General features: G+C 46.2%; 1 protein-coding gene across 1 annotated transcript in view; it reads right to left on the reverse strand.

The window, feature by feature from the left end:
* LOC135098480 (RB1-inducible coiled-coil protein 1-like) overlaps positions 1 to 10,000 on the reverse strand; it is a 34,119-nt gene that overhangs the window by 8,852 nt on the left and 15,267 nt on the right. Inside the window, exons 22-30 of the mRNA XM_064000879.1 lie at positions 9,970 to 10,000; positions 9,702 to 9,866; positions 9,352 to 9,503; positions 9,023 to 9,206; positions 8,060 to 8,257; positions 7,848 to 7,958; positions 6,418 to 6,615; positions 5,560 to 5,757; positions 2,737 to 2,923 (exon numbers count right to left, since the gene is read on the reverse strand). The exon at positions 9,970 to 10,000 is cut by the window's right edge and continues 200 nt beyond it. Of these exons, the coding sequence (XP_063856949.1) occupies positions 2,737 to 2,923; positions 5,560 to 5,757; positions 6,418 to 6,615; positions 7,848 to 7,958; positions 8,060 to 8,257; positions 9,023 to 9,206; positions 9,352 to 9,503; positions 9,702 to 9,866; positions 9,970 to 10,000 (1,424 nt within the window). The remainder of the gene's footprint in view (positions 1 to 2,736; positions 2,924 to 5,559; positions 5,758 to 6,417; positions 6,616 to 7,847; positions 7,959 to 8,059; positions 8,258 to 9,022; positions 9,207 to 9,351; positions 9,504 to 9,701; positions 9,867 to 9,969) is intronic.

Consider the following 10,000-nt stretch of genomic DNA (forward strand, 5'->3'; position numbering starts at 1 on the left):
GAAGTGATTGTGACGGTGAGATCTACTTGTGCGGACATTGTGGCGGTTACTGAGGCGTGGCAGATTGTTCCTGAGGTGTGCACGATGCAGGACTACCAGCTATACCATCACCTCAGGTCAGGGCGCAGGGGGGGGGGAGTGGCCGTCTTCTGCCGCTCTGCCCTCAGCCCCTCACACCTCCCTGTCGATATTCCTGCCGGTGTGGAGGCCCTGTGGGTGAGAGTCACGCCCCCTCCCATCCCAACAACACGGCCTCCATCATAGTCTGCGTCGTGTACCACCCCCCACGAGCCGCCACTGCACAGTTGCTCACCGCTCACATCATCAACACTGCTGATGCCCTGAGGGTGAGGTATCCTGCTGCCAAGCTGGTCATCTGTGGGGACTTTAACAGATTAGATATCAACGATATCCTACACCAGCTACACCTCACCCAGGTCGTGGACTTCCCCACCCACCAGCAAGCCATCCTCGACCTTATCCTCACAGACCTGGGCCAGCAGTACTCGCCACCCAAGCCGCTGCCTCCCATGGGACGGAGCACCCACCTCTCCATACTGTGGTCACCCACACCCACCACCTCGACCCCCCGGTCAGCTGTCACCAGGACCCACCGCCCCATGCCTGACTCAGCCATGAGGGAGTTTGGGCAGTGGGTGACACAACACCCGTGGACCGAGGTGCTGGATGAGGAGGACGTCCACTTAAAATGGCAAAACTACGTCGCCACTACTACAGCTGCCTTCCACCACTACTTCCCAGCCAAGAGCGTCACAACGCACCCGTCTGATGCTCCCTGGATGACGCCCCGCATTAAAAGACTCATGCGTCAGCGGACCTGGGCGTTCCACTCCTGCCCGGTCCTTTACAGGAAACTAAGAAACAGAGTAATCAGGGAGATTAAGAATGCAAAGGCAAGCTATTACCCAGACAAGATACACCACCTCAAGCTGACCAACAACAGACAGTGGTACGCTAAGATCAAAGCTTTGTGTGGCTTACAAAAGCACACTTCATCCCTTCCTTGCACCTCACACCTTCCTGCTAATCTCGCGGCTCAGGAGATGAACGATCACTTTGCTGCTATCTGTCAAACCTTTCCTCCCCTCCACACCACTCCGCTTCCTGCCTATCTGCCCGCTCCCTCCCCTCCACACACTGTCCAGGCGATGGATGTTTTTAAGAGAATACTTAAATTTAAACCAAGATCCACCACACCCACTGACCTTCCTATAAAAATTTACAAGGAATTTGCTGTAGAGCTAGCAACACCGCTATGCTCCATAATAAACGCCTCACTCTCCCAACACTCTTGCCCCGCGGACTGGAAGACATCTTATGTCACTCCCATCCCCAAAACTTCCAGTCCTCAGTCACTCAATGACCTCAGGCCAGTCTCTATCACCCCCATCCCTAGCCTTATTTGTGAAGATTTTGTATATGACTGGGCCTACACCAAAATTTGTAACACCGTGGATATCAGACAATTCGGAAATATTAAAGCCACCTCCACCTCACATTACCTGACCAGCTTCCTTGAATTCATCCACAGCCACCTGGACAAGCGAAACACCTCTCTAGCTGTTGCTTTTGTCGACTTCAAAAAAGCCTTTGATCTAGTTGATCACACTGTTGTCATCAGCAAGGCAGTAAGTCTGGGTCTCCCTCCTAATCTGATAGCGTGGCTAGCCGACTTCCTCACAGGGAGACGTCAGGCCGTTCGCTATCAGGGCTCTGTCTCTAATTTCCAACAGCTGACATGTGGAGTCCCCCAGGGGACCAAGATGGGTCCTCTATGCTTCCTCCTCCTCATCAACGACGCCCTCACCGACACCCCCCATCGCTGGAAGTATGTGGACGACTGCACCGTGGGCGTCCCAGTTTCCAACAAGAACCCGGACTACTCGCCACTGCAAGCAATTCTGGAGCGACTGCAGACGTGGACAGAGGAGAGCAGGATGACCATCAACCACAGCAAAACTGTGGTGATGCATTTCTGTACCTCCTCTGTACCAGTGCCCCCTCCCCGGCTCACAGTGGGCCCTCACCCCCTCCAGGTGGTCCAATGTGCCAAGCTTCTCGGAGTCACGGTGGACGACCAGCTGACCTGGAAGCAGCATGTCGCCAGCACCGTGAGATCAGCTACCTACAGGCTGTACATGCTGCGCAGACTCAGGTCGCTGGGGACGCCGACTGATGAGTTAAGGGGGGTGTACCTCACCTTCATCCTCCCCAAACTCATGTACGCCTCCCCAGCGTGGTCCTCCTCCCTCACACACACTCAACAGCTACAGCTAGAGAGTGTGCAGAAAAGGGCGTGCAGGGTCATCCTTGGCCCTGCATACACCACCTATGAAGAAGCCCTGACCACCCTGAGTCTGTCCAGAATATCCACCAGGCACCGAGAGGCTCTGGAGAAGTTTGGGAAGGGACTACTGCATCATCCGCGTCTCAGAGACATGCTGCCGCCCGACGCGCCTCGCCCTGTCCGTGCCACCAGACACCACAACAAAATAACGCCCCTGAAGGCGCCGCGCACGGACCGGTACAGACTCAGTGCGATTCCCACCATGGTGCGAGCCATCAATCGATAGTATTTCCCTCCTAGATTAGTCTTACCGTTAGGATTAATGTTAAGTTTTTCCCCATCCCCTATGTACATTTTCAGTTTGTCAACTGCCTAAATAATAAACCGTTTATTATTATTATTATTATTATTATTACACACACACTCACCTTTAGTCAATCCCAGCAAGTTGTAAGCATCAGAGTGAAGGAAATGCAAGTGTTGTGAGGAGACACCTTCCTGCAACACTTTGTAGTGGCCATGTATTGCATCCCAAACCACCAACACAGTGTCCCCAGTCTGGCAGGAATTAAAGGTGATGGTACCATGAGACAGGAGTGGGCTGGCCTGGTGTGGCTGCAGAGAGAGAGAGAGAGAGAGAGAGGGGATGTCATGAGAGTGACTGGTGGAGGTCTTCAAGTGGCACAGGGGACATGACAAGGGGGTCTGCTGGGGGTCTTCAAGTGGCACAGGGGACATGACAAGGGTGACTAAGAGGGGGTCTGGTGGGGGTCTTCAAGTGGCACAGGGGACATGACAAGGGGGTCTGGTGGGGGTCTTCAAGTGGCACAGGGGACATGACAAGGGTGACTAAGAGGGGGTGTGTTGGGGGTCTTCAAGTGGCACAGGGGACATGACAAGGGTGACTATATACATACATAAATATCTTAAAATTATTGCTATCATTATTATTACTATGCTAACACCAGCCTCAGTTTTTCTTCAGTTCCCCCAAAGACGTGACAGAGTGAGGATGTGGCTTCTTTATCAAGTAATATGGACACACAGACTATTCTCAGCATTGTATCTGACAGGAGAAACACTTTGCTGCATTACTGACAGGAGAAACACTCTTTTAAAAGGCTGTAGTTGAAGTGACACAGGTTTTCAAGGGTGTTTTTACAGTTGCAGTGATAGATTAACATTTCTGCATTACTGACAGGAGAAACACTCTTTTAAAAGGCTGTAGTTGAAGTGATGAGGGTTTTCAAGGGTGTTTTTACAGTTGCAGTGACAGATTAACAACATTTCTGCATTACTGACAGGAGAAACACTCTTTTAAAAGGCTGTTGTTGAAGTGATGTGGGTTTTCAAGGGTGTTTTTACAGTTGCAGTGACAGATTAACAACATTTCTGCATTACTGACAGGAGAAACACTCTTTTAAAAGGCTGTAGTTGAAGTGATGAGGGTTTTCAAGGGTGTTTTTACAGTTGCAGTGACAGATTAACAACATTTCTGCATTACTGACAGGAGAAACACTCTTTTAAAAGGCTGTTGTTGAAGTGATGTGGGTTTTCAAGGGTGTTTTTACAGTTGCAGTGACAGATTAACAACATTTCTGCATTACTGACAGGAGAAACACTCTTTTAAAAGGCTGTTGTTGAAGTGATGTGGGTTTTCAAGGGTGTTTTTACAGTTGCAGTGACAGATTAACAACATTTCTGCATTACTGACAGGAGAAACACTCTTTTAAAAGGCTGTAGTTGAAGTGATGAGGGTTTTCAAGGGTGTTTTTACAGTTGCAGTGACAGATTAACAACATTTCTGCATTACTGACAGGAGAAACACTCTTTTAAAAGGCTGTAATTGAAGTGACACAGGTTTTCAAGGGTGTTTTTACAGTTGCAGTGACAGATTAACAACATTTCTGCATTACTGACAGGAGAAACACTCTTTTAAAAGGCTGTAGTTGAAGTGACAAGGGTTTTCAAGGGTGTTTTTATAGTTCCAGTCAGTGACAGATTAACATTTCTGCATTACTGACAGGAGAAACACTCTTTTAAAAGGCTGTAGTTGAAGTGATGCAGGTTTTCAAGGGTGTTTTTACAGTTGCAGTGACAGACTAACAACATTTCTGCATTACTGACAGGAGAAACACTCTTTTAAAAGGCTGTAGTTGAAGTGACGCAGATTTTCAAGGGTGTTTTTACAGTTGCAGTGACAGATTAACAACATTTCTGCATTACTGACAGGAGAAACACTCTTTTAAAAGGCTGTAGTTGAAGTGACAAGGGTTTTCAAGGGTGTTTTTACAGTTGCAGTGATAGATTAATAACATTTCTGCATAACTGACAGGAGAAACACTCTTTTAAAACGCTCTAGTTGAAGTGATGTGGGTTTTCAAGGGTGTTTTTATAGTTCCAGTGACAGATTAACAACATTTCTGCATTACTGACAGGAGAAACACTCTTTTAAAAGGCTGTAGTTGAAGTGACAAGGGTTTTCAAGGGTGTTTTTATAGTTCCAGTGATAGATTAACAACATTTCTGCATTACTGACAGGAGAAACACTCTTTTAAAAGGCTGTAGTTGAAGTGATGTGGGTTTTCAAGGGTGTTTTTACAGTTGCAGTGACAGATTAACAACATTTCTGCATTACTGACAGGAGAAACACTCTTTTAAAAGGCTGTAGTTGAAGTGAGGCAGGTTTTCAAGGGTGTTTTTACAGTTGCAGTGACAGACTAACAACATTTCTGCATTACTGACAGGAGAAACACTCTTTTAAAAGGCTGTAGTTGAAGTGACACAGGTTTTCAAGGGTGTTTTTACAGTTGCAGTGACAGATTAACAACATTTCTGTATTACTGACAGGAGAAACACTTTTAAAAGGCTGTAGTTGAAGTGACAAGGGTTTTCAAGGGTGTTCATTTCTGCATTAATGACAGGAGAAACACTCTTTTAAAAGGCTCTACTTAAAGTGATGTGGGTTTTCAAGGGTGTTTTTATGGTTCTAGTAACAGATTAACAACATTTCTGCGACAGATTAACAACATTTCTGCATTACTGACAGGAGAAACACTCTTTTAAAATGCAGGTTTTCAAGGGTGTTTTTACGGCTCCAGTGACAGATTAACAACATTTGTGTAGGAGAAACACTCTTGAGAACCCAGCTACCCCTGTGTTTTGCAAGGCCATCCCTGTGGCCTTGCAAAACAGTGACATTGACAAAGCACAGTGATTCAGAAGACACTGGTAAACCTAACCTAACGTACCAAATTCTCTCTCGTGTCTTCATTAACAGTCGTTGAGGCTGTGGAAGCCGTCATGTTGGTGGCAGCAGCGGCAGCAGCGGTGGCGGTGGTGGTGGTGGTGGCGGTGGTGCTCTGCTGCGTCACAAATGAAAACCGTTTTGCTCTTGCCAGTTCAATTTCCAAATTTCTGACTTGTTTCTGCAGTGAGGTGATCTGATTCTGAGAGAGAGAGAGAGAGAGAGAGAGAGAGAGAGAGAGAGAGAGAGAGAGAGAGAGAGAGAGAGAGAGAGAGAGAGAGAGAGAGAGAGAGAGAGAGAGAGAGAGAGAGAGAGAGGACAATGTGTGAGTGTGTCTGTTGACAGTGAACAGCACTTGGTGAAACACACTCAAAACACACTCAAAACATACCAAAACACTCAAAACACACTCAAAACACACCAAAACACACCCAAACACACTCAAAACATTCAAAACACACCCAAACACACCAAAACACACTCAAAACATACCCAAAACATACCCAAACACACCCAAAACACACTCAAAACACACCCAAAACACACCCAAACACACTCAAAACACACCAAAACACTCAAAACACACTCAAAACACACCGAAACACACCCAAAACACACTCAAAACACACCCAAAACACTCAAAACATACTCAAAACTCACTCAAAACACACTCAAAACACACCAAAAACACTCAAAACACACCCAAAACACACCAAAACACACTCAAAACACACCCAAAACACACTCAAAACACACTCAAAACACACCCAAACACTCAAAACACACCCAAAACACTCAAAACACACCAAAACACTCAAAACACACTCAAAACACACTCAAACACACTCAAACACACTCTTACCTTCAATTCAACATTTTCTTGCAATATCTGTCCTCCAACATTTCTCCCTTCCTCCTCCTCTCTTCCTCCTCCTCCTCCTCCTCCTCCTCCTCTTCTTCTGTCACATTCATCTGTTAGAAGCTGAATCCTAATCTTTAAATCTTCAATAACCCTTTCCTTGTCCTGTGCCAAAGCTTTCACCGCTTCTGCAAACTCCATCTATTACCCAAAAAAAAGAAAAAAATAGTATTAACATAAAATCCAGTTTAAGGAATTGTAAAGGTCACAAGGTCAGTACAAAGCAAGACAGAGGTCAGGAAGGTCAAGGAACAAGAGATTAAGTTTGAAATGGTTCGGTTTGATACACAGACACAAAGAAAAGATGTTATTGATATTATTGAAGAGTATAGCAATATCACTATTCAAGATATATATATATTTTTTTAAAGATTTATTAAAGTTCATTATTTCATTATTGTTGATATGTTAATGACTGCTATTAATTAAGGAAATAATGATGGAATTAATTAGTCTTGTCAGGGTTCTCTCTCTCTCTCTCTCTCTCTCTCTCTCTCTCTCTCTCTCTCTCTCTCTCTCTCTCTGCGACTATATTAAGCCTTAAGGCAGTTTGGGTGTGTGTGGCAGTGTCTGGGTGTGTGTGGCAGTGTTTGGGTGTGTGTGGCAGTGTTTGGGTGTGTGTGGCAGTGTTTGGGTGTGTGTGGCAGTGTTTGGGTGTGTGGCAGTGTTTGGGTGTGTGTGGCAGTGTTTGGGTGTGTGTGGCAGTGTTTGGGTGTGTGTGGCAGTGTTTGGGTGTGTGTGGCAGTGTCTGGGTGTGTGTGGCAGTGTCTGGGTGTGTGTGGCAGTGTCTGGGTGTGTGTGGCAGTGTCTGGGTGTGTGTGGCAGTGTTTGGGTGTGTGTGGCAGTGTGTGGGTGTGTGTGGCAGTGTCTGGGTGTGTGTGGCAGTGTCTGGGTGTGTGTGGCAGTGTTTGGGTGTGTGTGGCAGTGTTTGGGTGTGTGTGGCAGTGTCTGGGTGTGTGTGGCAGTGTCTGTATTGACTTGATTGAAGGTTCCTGTGGTTTACTCACATCACACTAATTGAAATCAAGTGTTGGTGGTGCAGGTGTGAGCAATAGCCAGGTAGAGAAGGAACACAGTTTTTGGGCATTTTCAGATGTGTAAATGTGTAATGTGTTATGTTTTCAGGTGTGTAAATGTGTTTTTCATGTGTAGATAGCTTGGGTTTGTATTTCTGTCTGTGTATTGTGTTGTTTTGTGTTGAATTTGTTGTTGTCGTGTTTTGTTCGTGTTTTTCCTCATTCCTCTGTGTGTTTCTTTCCCCCGTCTCCTGCCTCTCCTTCACAACAAACATCATTCTTTTCTTGCACCAATTACCATCCAATCAATGTTTTTAATCCTTACATTCTCTCTCTCCCTCTCTCTGTCCGTCTTACCTGTTTTTCGTCATCTAGTTTCCTCCTTTCTTCCTCTCTTATACTTGCAATTCTCTCTTCAATCTCTATCTCTCTCTCTTTCATCAGTTCCTCTCTCAGTCTGTCCAGGCCCTGAGGAAATTAAAGAGAGGCATTAGAGTAAGATAGAATATTTGCAGTGTGAATTGTCGGTGTCCTCTCTTTCTCTCTTTCTCTCTTTGTCTCTCTCTCACCTCCCATCTGTTGAGAGACGAGGGTGGGGAGGAGGGCGGGTGCTCCTCGCTGGGACTTGAAGAGAAAGGCATGCTAGTGGGGGAGGTGCTGGTGGTGGCTGTCGTCGTTGTCATCATTCTAAATCTAGACCTTATGCTTTCAACTTCCAGCCTGTGCCTCTTTCTCTCCTCCTCCAGTTCCCTTCGGCCTTCCTCCACCTGAAGTAGTAGTAGTAGTAGTTGTAGTAGTAGTAGTAGTAGTAGTAGTTAGTGTTTTGGTACAGGGGACATGACAAGGGTGACTAAGAGGGGGTCTGGTGGGGGTCTTCAAGTGGCACAGGGGACATGACAAGGGTGACTAAGAGGGGGTCTGGTGGGGGTCTTCAAGTGGCACAGGGGACATGACAAGGGTGACTAAGAGGGGGTCTGGTGGGGGTCTTCAAGTGGCACAGGGGACATGACAAGGGTGACTAAGAGGGGGTCTGGTGGGGGTCTTCAAGTGGCACAGGGGACATGACAAGAGTGACATTAGCAGGATCATGAAGAACAGCACTAAGGGGAGAACAAGAAGTGATGTGTTCAAGGTTGATAAAGTTAATATTTATGAGATGGGAATGAAATGGCTTTAAATAAGGTGATGGGTGAACTAAGTAACAAGGATGTGAGTGTTGAGTCGTCAGGGAGCTCTGAAGGATGACTGGACAGGTGTATGGATGGGAATGACAGGTGGAAGCAGGTGGAAGCAGGTGGAAGCAGGCAGGTGTGTTATGTACAGGGCCTGCGACATGTAGACCTCCTGGCTTGTTGCACTGCCCTCGTGTTGCTGTGGCAGTGCTGGGAGTGGACACTTGGCTGTCACACAACTGCAAAGGGTGATGCACACACAAACAAACAAAACTTGAATAATTCCAGACTCAAAAATTTCCCGACTCAAAAGTTTTTCAAGACTCAAAAGTTTTTCAAGACCCAAAAACTTTTCCTTACCACAAGAGCAAGTTTCCTCTGCACTTCCTCCTCCTTCTCCTTCTCCCAGTGCCTCCTCTCATTCTCCAGAAATTCTTGTCTTTCTCTCTTCTTTTCTTCTTCTTTCCTATGCAAATCTTTCTTCCACTCAGCTCTGATCTTGTTCCCTTCTTCTTCCACTGCTTCCTCCTTCTCCTGCCTCAACCTACGAGAGAGAGAGAGAGAGACAGAGAGAGAGAGAATAAAAAAAATGACAAAACAGAATTATATTGTACCATTAAATCACACACACACACACACACACACACACACACACACACACACACACACACACACACACACACACACACCTTTCCAGTAGCTCTGCCTTCAATATTTCCAGTGCATTTCTTTCCCTCTCTACAAAACTCGTTTCCAAAATCTTTACAATTCTTTCTTTTTCTTGCTGAAGTTGCTCCCTTACTTTCTCCTCCACTCTTCCCTCCAGGCCGGCCACCAGCGTCTGTGGGAGGAGGAGGAGGAGGAGGAGGAGGTATATAGCAGTGGTGAGCAAAAGAGAAATGAACACCAACAATAACAATGAAAATGAGAGAGAGAGAGAGAGAGAGAGAGAGAGAGAGAGAGAGAGAGAGAGAGAGAGAGAGAGAGAGAGAGAGAGAGAGAGAGAGAGAGAGAGAGAGAGAGAGAGAGAGAGCCTTACCTCCTTCACTGTTCCTAACTGCTGTCTTAACTCTTCCATCTCCAGTTCATGTTCTAGAGTAGCTTGCTTCATCTTCTCTCTCCACCTTTCCTCCACCTCCTCCACCTCCTTCTTCCTCTCCTCCTCCATCTTCTGTCTTGCCTCCTCTGCTTCTGTTCCTGCTTGCTGGAAGACAGACATGCATCAGACACACACACACACAAACACACACAGTAATAGTATTAAAACCACATAATAATAATAATAATAATAATAATAACATATTTACCTGTAGGCTTTGTTCTTGTCTATGCAATTGG

This window comes from Scylla paramamosain, unplaced genomic scaffold (genome assembly GCF_035594125.1).
Source record: "Scylla paramamosain isolate STU-SP2022 unplaced genomic scaffold, ASM3559412v1 Contig66, whole genome shotgun sequence".
In the NCBI taxonomy this organism is placed as follows: domain Eukaryota; kingdom Metazoa; phylum Arthropoda; class Malacostraca; order Decapoda; family Portunidae; genus Scylla; species Scylla paramamosain.